Below are 12,832 nucleotides of genomic sequence, written 5' to 3' on the forward strand. Positions count from 1 at the left end.
TGATTGGATACTCTTTCGTGAGAGGGCAGCGCTATAAGGAATCAACACACCCAGAAATTGAAAATGTGAAATATATTCTTGTTTTTTTAAAGGACGGAAATGTGTGGATTTAATTGCAGATACACTGACGAGGCCATTTTCAAGACGGACCTTTCAAATGAAGCTCGGTCGTCTAGCTGTATATTATTTGTGCAGCCGTGGTGTCATATATTAGAGAATTATGAGGCTGATTCATTTAAGTAAACTACTTATGGCCACATCAACCTCCAAAAATGTTATATCCAATATTTTGGATTTTATGGCGGACGTGTTTCTCTCAATAGTGACACCTTTGGCAGCGTCTCTATGATAAGGAAAATGCCCTATCCTACGTAATACTCGGACAATCATGTGAACATTTTCAGACATTGGTGTGAGCATAACTAGAGATTTCAACATATATTTTGGTGACATTTGATGGCAGTTTTTGCGCACAGGTTCAGTTTCCTACATTAAGCGTTATGTCTATTGTGTTGCCCCCCTAAAAAATATAATAATAATAATAATAATAACAATAATAATAACAATAATAATAATAATAAATATTTCATTTTTTATATGCAGTCTATGAATAAATCTTTTGGGGGGGAAGGTGACACTTTAATTTAAAACTTTTATTGAACGTCTCATTGCGCCATATGTGCCTCTACGCTGACACATCACAACGTACCTCCTTCTTTTAACCACTTTGAAAAGTTGGTTTTCATGTCAACATAATCTTTCTCCCTCTCCATCTTTCTTTTTTGCTTTTGTGCCCCTGAGCACTTTCTATTTTGCATCTCCATCTTTAGCATCATCGGACGTTTGAATTGTAAACACTCGCCGCTCCCGTACTAGGGTGCGCACGTGCTCGACTGTGTGTGCGCGCGGCGCGCAGGAAGGGGCGCGGTTGGGGCGCCGGTGACAGTCAAGGAGCAGAGGGTCGTCTATCAGTGACGTGCCTCTATTAGTATTAGGGATTAGATCAAACCATGCCTGTGAACAAACAGTTACAATACATAAGATGAATAAAAATGTATTTTCCTCCATCGCTTTGGCGCCTCCTCAAGTGTGGCGCCCCTATGCGTCGCATATGCCGTATACATACTTTTTGAGCCACTGACACCCGGGTTGAACCATACATATATATATATATATATATATATATATATATATATATATATATATATATATATATATATATATATATATATATATATATATATATATATATATATATATATATATATATATATATATATATATATATATATATATATATATATATATATATATATATATATATATATATATATATATGTATATATATATATATATATATATATATATATATATATATATATATATATATGTATCCAGTAGCAACTGTGCAAAATTAAAACACGTTTTGTGGAAAAAAACTTTATTATATTTATATACAACTATTGAAGCTATGCGTGTACCTATGCTATGATAACAAAAAGACAATAAACATATGTTTATTGTTTTACCAATTAAGACATTTAAGTAGGCTGAGGCATGTGGTTGGTAGCTCATCAGAAACGCACTACATTAACTAATACATATAATGCAACCTACTTCACATTTGTAACTTTAGACCTCAAAGAAGCTTCGTCAAAGTCAGAACAGATTCACAACAATGTCACAATACTTTTAACTTCATGTTTGTAGTTTTTATCTTCTGCTGGAGGCTCCTCCTGCGTCAGTCCAGTTCAGTAAAGGGACGCTGTGAAGTGTTTCGCAGCTAACTTACTTACTTACTTAAAAAAAAAAAACAATAAAAATTGTCACCCACACCCAGTTGTCTCACAATGTCAATTTGCATTCAGGCTCGTTACCGCACTGAGTCGCCGCATGCAACATGCAAACTCTTCACAGGGGACCTGAGCTGATATTCAACCCCAGAACCTCTCAAGTGAGATAATCACAATGCTGTTTGTAATTATTATAATTACTGTAATGAAATACATTTTAAATAAATGTATATATACAGTATCATCACAACAGGTCACCATCTTTTTATTATTCATATTTTTTACAAACTGATCGAGATATGTTCTCCATGTGTGTGTTTGTTGTGCGTGTGTTCTTCTTCCTCACAAAGGCAGAACATTGAGGATGAAGATAAACGAGAGTAACAGAACAAGCATAAGCGGAGGTGATGATGGTGAGGAGGCGTCACTCGTCATCTCTTTCCGAGGTTTTATGATGGTTGGCAAGCCCTCCATTCTTGTTTCTTGTCCTCCCTTTGAATCCCCCTCCTTTCTCATTGCTGCTTTCCGCTGGGCTGTCGTGGGAGTCACTGTGGGGGGGACTGTCCTGTCGGTAATGTCCGCTTGTGGAGATGACTCTGTTGTTGCATGAGAAACAACAAGCACACCCTCCTTCTCCTTTGGCTTGAGTGTCACGAGAGGAGTAGGAAGTGTTGGGGTCAGTGGCACAGAAATGGTTTTACTAGTTCTGGTGTTGATGTCACCCTCGTGGTCTGACTCGATTGTTGGAGCAGGAACAAGAAACATATCGTCCTCCTCTTCCTCCTCTCCATCAGTCTTGTCATTCATGTCAGGAACTACAAACCACACCCCAAAATAACATCTTACTAGCTTGTACCATCGCTTTGGTTTCCCTGAACAGACTTAGGATGACATACGTGACAACATACATACGGCAACAATCTTTTTGAATTCAAATATAATGTGGTGAAATTGTGAAATATTTAAAGTGAAAGTTTGAGGTCGACTTGACCCACTGTATTTTGAGCCATAAATCTACTTTAAGAATACGTACTCACGTTCGTTTTTTTGGGTTTTTTTTTTTAACGCAAACATCCTAGATTCATTTGACCCATCGCAACGTCCTAACAACAAAAATGCTTCAATCAAGAGGTATTTATTTGGTCAAATGTATCATGTACAACAGGAAAACAAAGTATTAAGTAATGCAGCCAAGAACTGATGTGTAGCGTTGTCAAATTATGTATGTAGAGTAATAAAACTGTATTCAAAAACTGTGTGTGTGTGTTTGTGAGCGCGTACATGCATGGGTGTGTGCGAATGTGTGTAGGTGTGTCATACCACAAAGGTTGTTTTCACATGTCGGTAGTTTTTCCGGACATTGGGAGCAAGAGTCTCCTTCCACATAAGGGCGCTCATCTTCAAAGTTCCCACTGTACACATGTGTGGATGGCCACTCATGCACACACACACACACACACACACACGCACGCACACGCAGTCACAAATAAACACGCCCACAAACACGCACGAGTCAGTGGTGGGACATTGCAAACACATCACAAGGGGCAACACACACTCCAGTTGTGGCGTTAGTTCACATAGACGCTGAGAATGGTGAAAAAGAAGCTGGCGCTGGGTTGCAGTACGCTTATCATTAAATGCATTAGTTGTTATAAATAAGAGAAAGTAGCACTCATGCCGAGTAGCTGTACTGTTAGCAATAGCATTCGCTACGGTAATGATGAAAAAGTAGCACTGTCAATGGTTTGCAGCGCTGGTATTATTAGTATTAGCTCTAGGAATCCAGAGAATTTAGCACTGACGCTGGATAGTAGTTGCACACCAGGAAAGATATCTTCTCCCATGCCAGACCCTCCATGTTGTTACACAGGTGAGCGGCGCAGCCCACCCTGTGAGTATCCGACCACACCATCTGCAAAGTCAAGGCAAACTCTCACGTCACTTCCATCCACCAGGCTGTGGAAGAATGCAAAAGACTTTTCGACTGTGCTGAACATGACAGGCTTTGAGATGGACCAGTCGGCTAATGACATACAGTGACACAATCCATCGAGAGATCAGCAAAGTTTTGATGTTATTGTAACAAGGAAGATTAGCTCAGTTTCAATGGCATACCTTCAGAATAAATGATGCATCCAGTCTGGCAATATGCAAAGGGACAAGGTCTCACACTGCATACATCTGACCCAGGGACAATATGGTGGTGTTCAGGGGTGTGTGCGTGCGTGTGCGTGTAACTGTGTGTGTGTGCGTTTGCAAGTCACTGACCTGTGTGTAGTGGCCACACATCTTATCGTCATCACAACTGTTGTTATGGAAGTCATAGGAGAGACGTTCTATGCACACACGTACACATGCACCCACACACACATGTGCACCCCCACACACGCACGCACACACACAAAAACACATTTTTAGTGATTTATTTGGAACCAGTAATGGGTGCAGCTCTCCATGGTTTATAATTCATTTTAGAGCTCGGGTGCTTTTAATTTCCACTTAAACAAATGAGATGAACAAATAAATGTCTCACCTCCAATAGACCTCTACTCTTATACAGTATGTGACGTGGTCAGTAATATATAACGCTCGTGTTGGGCCGAATCTTTGCACCTCAAAAATTATCCCATTTCAGGAGACCCAAAAAACGACACGTTTGTTTGATCGTTAACATTACATCATCATAGAGAGTAAGCTATTTTCATAACTTTTTTTGTGGTGAGGTGAGTTGTAGGTGAGTGGAGGTGGGACTGCATCAGGGATCAGCTCCGAGCCCCTTCCTGTTTGTAATAGTGACTTATAGGTTGACAAATGAGGTTTGACCAAAATCCCCATGGAACTTGATAATCACGGAATGACATTGGGAAGTGAAAGCAGAGAGGAGGTGGAGGAACATTTGAAAGGGAGAAGAAAAAACTGTTCCATCTTGGTGAAAATTACTCCGATCACATTTTGCTCCCGTTCAGAATTGGTCCCACACTGCTCTCAATTTGGAGGACAACTTCATTACAAAAAAAAAGTTTGTTGCCCTCTCTTCCTCATGGACTCCCCATATTCCATCTGTTCCTGTGAACTTTTTATCCTTAACATCCCAATCCCATGATGAAAGGTAGAGTTGACTTCCATATAAATGTATTTTTAGTATGTGTGAAAGCCTGTGTGAGTGAGTTATGCCATTGCACTGGTGTGCATGCTCTGATGCGTTTAAATGTGCCACACACAAGGTACCAAAACATGGTACTGTTTGACTTCACGTGAATCGGTGCAGTCTGCAGTCGTACTCACCCAGGAACCACTGCTCCAGCGCCACCCGCAGGTCTATGGGCCCAGTCCCAGCAAACAGGTTTTCTCCGGTGTCCTCCAGTTCTGGGTTGTGGTTCCAGATACACTTGGCGGCGTAGCCCTCAGCCAGCAGCTTCAGCATCGGGTCCCATTTCTGAAAAAAAAAAAAAAAACAGCGAGTCAATGAAGGCCTCATAGGTCATTGGTAGCATCATTGTGTCTTGTCAATTACACCCATATCTTTACTTTGAAGACTCAAGACATAAACTAATGCTACTACCTTGTTTCTTCAAAGGGCCATCATTTAAACAGCTGCAGCAGGAGGGAGTCCTTTATTTAACTAATGAAATCATAAGAGACAATATTACATTTGAATTAGAGTTCCATCCATCTTCTTAGGCTTAGGTGGAATCAGATCACAGGGGAAGCTGCCAAAGCCAGAATTCCCTCCGGCTCCGCATAGGAGGAGTTTTTTTTCTTTGTTGGAAGTAGTCTTTTCCCATCTTATCCTAGTGGTGTCCCTCATTTGTATCAAAATCGTTATTGTCGGAGCACAGTACAACCGAGTACGCCGTGCTTGACATTGCAGAAACAGAAATAGATGGGGTAATACATTACATTGGTAAATAAACTGCCAGATCTTCCCTTACAGATGATGTAGTCGGCTGTGTAAGTGACATGGGCAATTGCACCCCCCAGTGTGTGTACATGTGCGACACACTCCCCCAAAAGTGGCCAGGGTACTATTTTTACGATGATGATAATTATGATTCGTTCAATGAAGTGATTTCAACAATAATCTTTCAGGTATATTCCCACGCTGGTGTCATATTTATGAATGATATAGATGGCCTCCACCACTCAAATCTGCGAAGCACTGAATTTGTCTTCCTTCGATTTGATCAAATTCCGTTAGACCACATGCACCTCCAGTTGGATCTAGTTTTAAAGAGTCTAAAATGTAGTCTACCTTTTGTGACCAAATTTGACGATGTGCCAGGGGGCCGTGTAACAGGAAAAGTCATCCATTGCCCCAGCACAACAATAGCAATGGACCTGTTTTTACTTCGTACATCGAGCACAGACTACTTTCAAATTTGTCGGATGAGGCAACACCGTGCGCCAGAATGCCCAGAGAAGCACAACTGGGCCCTAAATATGGTAGACTAGACTTGCACTGGCACGAAAATTAACTCACGGCAGTATTTACGCTAAGTGCACAGGGCCCACTCTACCAAAATAGGGCCCATCGTCTTTTTAGAGCATCTGGCGTCCAGTAGAATTTATTGTGCCCTTGTCTTGGTTCTTGAAGAGTGCAAGTCCTCAAGAGTGGGTAGGTGGTTACCGATAATTTTTATATTTGCAAAAAAAACACTCACTGAAAATAAATCTGACTCATATCCCTGATGTCCCAAACACTTCTGACTGCATGTGTTGGTTCACTAGCATGTCTCCGTAGACACACGACTATGGGATTAAGCCACTTGGTGTGGGAACACTCAAATTGCTACTCGCGTCAGCCCTTTTGATTATCTTAACTACATGAACTGGTCACTCATTTGCACTCAAATTCTTTACATGGATTTTTATAAAGGCATTGCATTGCAGCAATCAGTAGCACTCTCTGGCTCACTCCATCTGATCTGCCCTGTGTTTCCTGTCTTATTTCATATTCCTTGCTACTCTTCATCTTAGGTTGTAGCGCTACCTTCACTGTCCACACATACAGTTGATGAACTCTAACTCCCATTTAACAATATTGTTGTTGTATACAGGGTTCTAAATTAACACCCACTGAATGCGGGTCAAAACTTATTTTGGAGCGTCTACTGGCCAGTTTGGCTGGTGATGCACGAGACAATTGTCAGATATATTTAGGGTTGGGCATCAAGTTTCAAGAATCTATTGCAACCGGGACAAACATTCCAATTCGCCTGAAATCATTCACATTTTAAATTTCCTGTTCCAAAAATTCCAAGCCTCGTCCACCATCTCGAAGACCAACAAAGAAGTGTACACACAAGCGCGTTGTGGGTTCACCCGGCGTCGATCATAGTGCGGCATAACTTTGCTAAACTACATGAAGAGTTGCCTCAGTGCAACACTTAAAATAAGATTATATAGTGCAAAGGAAGTTGCATGATGCAAATAAAATAACGGAGTGCTGTATTACACGAGCTTGGTGCATCATCCCAATCCAAAGCCTCATTTTACAGTGCACTGACCTTGTGTCATAATTGGGTGAGTTTAACAATAAAACAAACTTACAAATGAAGGGTGGGTCAACTCAAATGAAAATAACCACCTAACATATGTACGCTATTTCCTCATATATGACAAGCGCGCATGTGTTCTCATCTGCGGTAAGAGACACGACGATGTTTCCACCGCGAGCACATTGTAAACACCCAACACTCCCCCGGCTGCTAATCTGCAGTCGGTCACACATGGCCTGGAACCAAAACTTTGTAACCTTCCAAGTCTTTGTATAATCGCAAGAACTCACCAGTGTAGTGCTCACCATCTGTCGTGATATTTGAAAAAGCACTCCTGGTGCATCTGTGATATCCAACCTGTCCAGCTCTTTCACGTCTCTCTTTTTCATCAAAGTGAGATGTGAATTCACCTCAACACAATGACTGCCACTACTGTCCTGTCAGCTTGACTGCATAAATAAATGTATGCAGCAATCATGTGGTGTCCGGAGTCTATCGTACGGATGTGTGATTGGTCTAGAGATGTCGCAATGACCTCATTAACTGGCAAACAATGCCCTCCGAGAGGCCCTTTGGCTTTGGGAGCATAGAGCAAGCTTCTTCGTCAACTTTTGCAGACACAAAGTACAATTAATGACAAAATAATATCAAACTATTAAGACTTCAATTACGGCTACGGCGCTGCACAGAATCACCTGTGTCTGCGCTTTGTTTTGTTCTAAGTCATTTGTACCCCAAGCAGTGACTTGCACATTTTCACTAATTGCTGTGCTGTAATAATGAATGTTTAATACGTCCACTGGTTGTGCGAATGCCGGTATTTCACACGAGAATTCAGAGTGTAACTAGTGTGAAAAATGAACAGAGGCAGATTAAAAAAAAAAACAGTGGAGCTAAAGTACAAAAAATAGCTAGTGAAAATTCTGAATGTGACTTTAGAGAGTAAGCATCCTCATTGGCTGAACTGTCGTATATTGTTTTTATACTGTTTTTCTTATCTGTTGTTCTTTGCACACTTTTCTCTGTCTGACCCCTCATTCTGTCCAACAGCATTATCGGTAAATATCATCACAAACCAGATAACCCCAGAGGGTGTATGTTGCAACCACCCCACCCCCCAACTTGCAAACCTAAACTGTTCCTGTAGTTTATTAAAAAAAAAATCCTTGTTACAGATGCCAGTTCAACAAAACATATTATCATCTTTATCCCATAATAACCATTTTCGTGCGCGAGCGTTGTTGTTTTGGTTAGCCACTGACTTCTTCATTGTAATTCTTTAATATCAATGTGTAGTCATGAACGGAGCTACTTACACTTAATATGTGATTTATGTCTGACAAGAAAAAGAAAGTTATTTGGGTTGAGGCATTCATCCACCATAACGGTGTTGACTTTGATGTGCACGAGTCAACAAGCGAGACACTGATGTGAATTTTGGGTAATTTTTAGAATTTCAGTTCTGAAAAATTTACCAAAGTGGCTAAGAAAAGCTGTAGTAGGAGTTGTTGTAGCGTGTGTGCATGTGTTTGTGTGTGTATATGTTATGTGTGTGCATGTTCTTAATTATTTGTGACACACACCAAATGTGACAAAGAAGAGGAAATAATCAGAGCTGAACATTCTCCTTTTTCTCCACATGATCTCTGCATCTGGACTTACTTAGTCTTTGGACACACACGCATGCACACACACACGCGCACACACTAAAACAACCCTTATTACTGTTTTTTTCTGTCACTTTGGTACATTTCTCAGATCAGAACTGAAATTTTCAAGACTACGTGTTCCATAACAACATTGTGTTACTTGTTTTCATAAAAAGCCTTTTTTTTTTAACAAGTTGCAAATGCTTTGGTACATCGATCCAAACGATTATGTAAAATCGTTTGCTATTTCCCATGTTATCAATTACATGTCATGTTGATGAAAATGTATTTGGAGTATAATGGCTCTCTATTGAATTATTGCACCCACACAACATTAGTTATCCACATAAGTCTCGTTTGAACTAGAGCTATGGCCTGAAGGGTCTTTGTTACAATGCTACTCTGAGCCGCGCAACCTGGCCCCTATAGGCCCTCCTGTGTCCATCGGGGCAGTGGAAGAAGCTGTGCCATCTCATTAACTCATTCATTACCAGCGGAGTGAAAAAAAATGATCTTGGACGTCTTTAGCCGTCAATGGTGGGCTATCTATCATCAAATGCGTGGAATTTTGAGAAGATAGGATCATCTGGATCAAGTTAAACAGCTTTTATTGGTCGCAGTAGTTTGACTCCAAAGGCAGGCAGCTAGTTGACACTTTCAACTAACAGGCTCACGCCACGGCTGTTGTCATTGTTCAATTAATGTAAGGCCGCTGATACAGTCAAGATTAGCGGTACGAAATTATCACCCTGAAATGGTCGCCAGCCAGTCACAGGGCAGACATCGACACTGAGTGGGAACGGAACCCACGCTGCCATTTCAAAATATAAAAAACTAAATTGATATCACAACAAGTTAGTTCTCATAATATTCTAGCATAAGCAAAGTGAAACAGAACAAGCTGGTTGTCCTTAGATACATTATTATCAGAGTAAGGTGTTTCTCTTTATGCATTAAAACAATGTAAGCAAACCCTTTTGTGTTTCACATACAGCTGAAAAATATTCAACATTCTCTTTTCGTGGAACAAAAAGTATATGCACGTATTAATCCTGCATATTTTCACGTTAAATTAACCTAATGCTGTGATTATTCTGTTTAAGGAACTGCATAACAGAGTAAACAATTGTGCCAACGGAATGCATATTATTTTTCAAAAATACCAGCCGGTCTACATGGTCTGGCAGCAAGACACTTTAATCCCTCAAGTGTTTCCACAGAAACAAAAGCATTTCTACGTCTTAAAAATAAATAAATAAATAATAATAATAATAATTATTATATATAAATATATGTGTATACACGCGCACACACACGCATACACACAATACGATCATTATCTAAGAAGCTTATCCTTACGAGCGTTGAGGGGGTGCTGGAGCCTATGCTAGCTGTCTTCGGGCAGCAGGTGTGGTACATCCTCAACTGATTGATAACCAATCGCAGGGCAAACAAAGACACGCAACCATTCGTGCTCACAATCACACCTAGGGACAATTTAGAGTGTTCAATCAATCTACCATGCATGTCTTTAGAATGTGAGAGGAAACCGGAATACCCGGAAAAAAACATCATTGGCATGGGGAGGACATGCAAACTCCTCAGAGAAAGGCCAGAGCCGGAACTGAGACAGGTGTTTACCGTGGACTAATTGCCAGCCAATCATCGGGCACACATAGAGAAATATTCTCAGCATTCACACCGGCATTCAAAACTCAACTTAATATATAAAGCTGTTTTTTTTTTTTTAATCTAGGCACAAACTGGAGTTCCCGGAGAACACACACGCAAGTCCGGTGACGACATTTAAACTCTACGTAGGAAGGCCAGAGCTCAAATTCAAAACCCAACCATATAATTGTGAGGCAAATGTGTTCACGACATGACCATCATGCATTGCTTCATGAAAATAATTATTCTGTATTCAATAAATGTGTGCATTGTCCTTCTGCTTACCAGGGGTAGCATGGCAGAGGCACGAGGGGACACCTGCCCTCTGAAGTAGTTATGGAGCTCCACCAGCAATTCTTCCTCCTCCTCACCAAGGAGGCTCCAGGCTCCAGGAGCCAGCAGCGTGCCCAGCAACAGCCAAGCCCACAGAGGCGCACCTGAGGCGGTGAAGAAATCAGACATGCGCCCCCTTGTCGCTGGCACCTTCCTGACCTTCGGCTGCGTTAACATGCCCTGCAGTTGCATCTTGGGAAACAGAGTCCTGGGAGTGTTGGAGGAGGGACAGTCCAGAGGTGTCTTCGCGCGTGTGTGTGCGTGTGTGCGCTGTCGTCTCCAAGGCAGATGTGTGACTTGATCGGCCCCACAGCAGCTTTTAGCGCACAAGGGTCCTCCCCACGCGCACATACAAATGTATTGCATCCTCCTCTCTCTCCTCCTTCGTCCTTCCCTCCCTTCTCCTCCTATCAACTGAACATCTGAGCCACAACTGAACATCCGGAATTTTTTCATCTTTCACACAAAAACTCAACTAAGCAGGACAATTCCGTAACTGTGTGATTTCTCACAGAAATGTTATTAGATGGCATCTACAGAATTGTCTACTGCAATGTATGAAATGATTTTGCTTTTAACGCATCAAAGAAGGAAAGGTGAGTATCAGGTGTCTTTGCTGCAACAGTCATCCACGCTTGTACCTTACATCCAGCTTCCATTTCAACAGTGGGGAAATTTGCAGGTTGATCTCAACAACCCATTGCATATGAATGTTCTATCCACAAGACCTGGGAAAAATCTTGGTTCTTGGATGTTAACTTTTTTTGGATCGTCACCTGATTCTTGACTTGGTTCTTGGTCCGAGACACGATTCATTGGTTCTTCTTGTTGACTTGATTCTGTGGTTCTTACTTGATTCCGACTTGGTTCTAGCTTGGTTCTCTCTGGACTTGGGTCTTGACTTAGTTCTTTGGTTACTGAATTAGTTTTTGGGCTTTGTTCTTTGGTTTTATTTCTTAACTGGGCACTGACTTGATCTTTTCGTTCTTGACTTTGTTTTTGACTTAGTTATTCGTTTTTGAGTTTACTTAATGACTTGGTTGCCTGTCATTGACAAGATTATTTGTTTAATTCCACGATTATCGTCAAAACTTTGTTAAATTTGCGATAATTAGATCAAAACGACGGGAGAGATACGTGTGTGTGTCTGTGAAAGTTAGTTTCCTTTTCAGCGTGTAGTTATAATTTTTGTCTAATTGCACACAATACCAACATGCTTTACAGTTGTGTATTAATGTGTATGAATCTGTTGAAGTTTTTCTCAATTCCAAGAGAAAACAGGCAATTTCAATAACAATTCTGAGACAATTTTTGTCGTTTGCCAATTTCGTGAGTAGGTTCATCACACACAAAAGGGCCGATTTGCCGGCCGGACTAAAATCAACCTTCAGCCTTTGTATCAATTATTTTTTTTAATTTGCCCCCCCACCGTCCCTAGCCCCAAAAATGGAGGGCCGGACCGTTCCACCCCCCAGGACGGACCACCCAGCTCTGTTTTTAGGCTAAATTCATTCATTCTGCTTGGTTTGTGACTTAGTCCTTGGTTTCGGACTTGGTTCTGCACTTGTTTGTGGAATTGGTTCATTGTTTCCTGCCTTGTAATTGGCTATGTTCACACATCAGGTCAATTCTGATTCGTGATTTGTGCGGATGCGTGTCACATCACGGACGTGTTCCATTCACTTAAGAAGTCACAATGGTTTTTAGCAAAATGAGCACATAAAAAAAAAATCTGATTTAAATTAAAATTCGTATTGGGCATCAAGCCCTGCAATATTAATGCAGCAGATGTTTATGTGCGAAATAAATACAATTCAAGTTCAAGTAAGTCAACAAAGAAGAAAAATCACATACAGCGAGTGTTAACGAGATGCAGGACAACAAT

At 40.9% G+C, this 12,832-nt stretch overlaps 1 protein-coding gene across 2 annotated transcripts; it reads right to left on the reverse strand.

Moving 5' to 3' along the window:
• Window positions 1-1,439: 1,439 nt before the first annotated feature.
• LOC148340763 (peptidase inhibitor 16-like) lies at window positions 1,440-11,248 on the reverse strand. 2 transcript variants are annotated; one of them, XM_088292128.1, is made up of 6 exons: window positions 10,900-11,248; window positions 5,082-5,232; window positions 4,065-4,132; window positions 3,599-3,708; window positions 3,114-3,205; window positions 1,440-2,608 (listed from the first exon to the last, which is right to left on the reverse strand). In XM_088292128.1, the coding sequence occupies exons 1-6, from the start codon at window positions 11,137-11,139 to the stop codon at window positions 2,136-2,138; spliced, it is 1,134 nt and encodes a 377-aa protein (XP_088148254.1). In that variant the 5' UTR covers window positions 11,140-11,248; the 3' UTR covers window positions 1,440-2,135. The 2 variants fall into 2 exon arrangements, with proteins under 2 accessions (XP_088148254.1, XP_088148255.1); XM_088292129.1 differs by lacking the exon at window positions 10,900-11,248 and adding an exon at window positions 7,585-7,736.
• Window positions 11,249-12,832: the final 1,584 nt, after the last annotated feature.

Source organism: Idiotropiscis lumnitzeri, chromosome 3 (genome assembly GCF_059441095.1).
Source record: "Idiotropiscis lumnitzeri isolate Australia: NSW breed Sydney's pygmy pipehorse chromosome 3, RoL_Ilum_1.0, whole genome shotgun sequence".
Taxonomy (NCBI): domain Eukaryota; kingdom Metazoa; phylum Chordata; class Actinopteri; order Syngnathiformes; family Syngnathidae; genus Idiotropiscis; species Idiotropiscis lumnitzeri.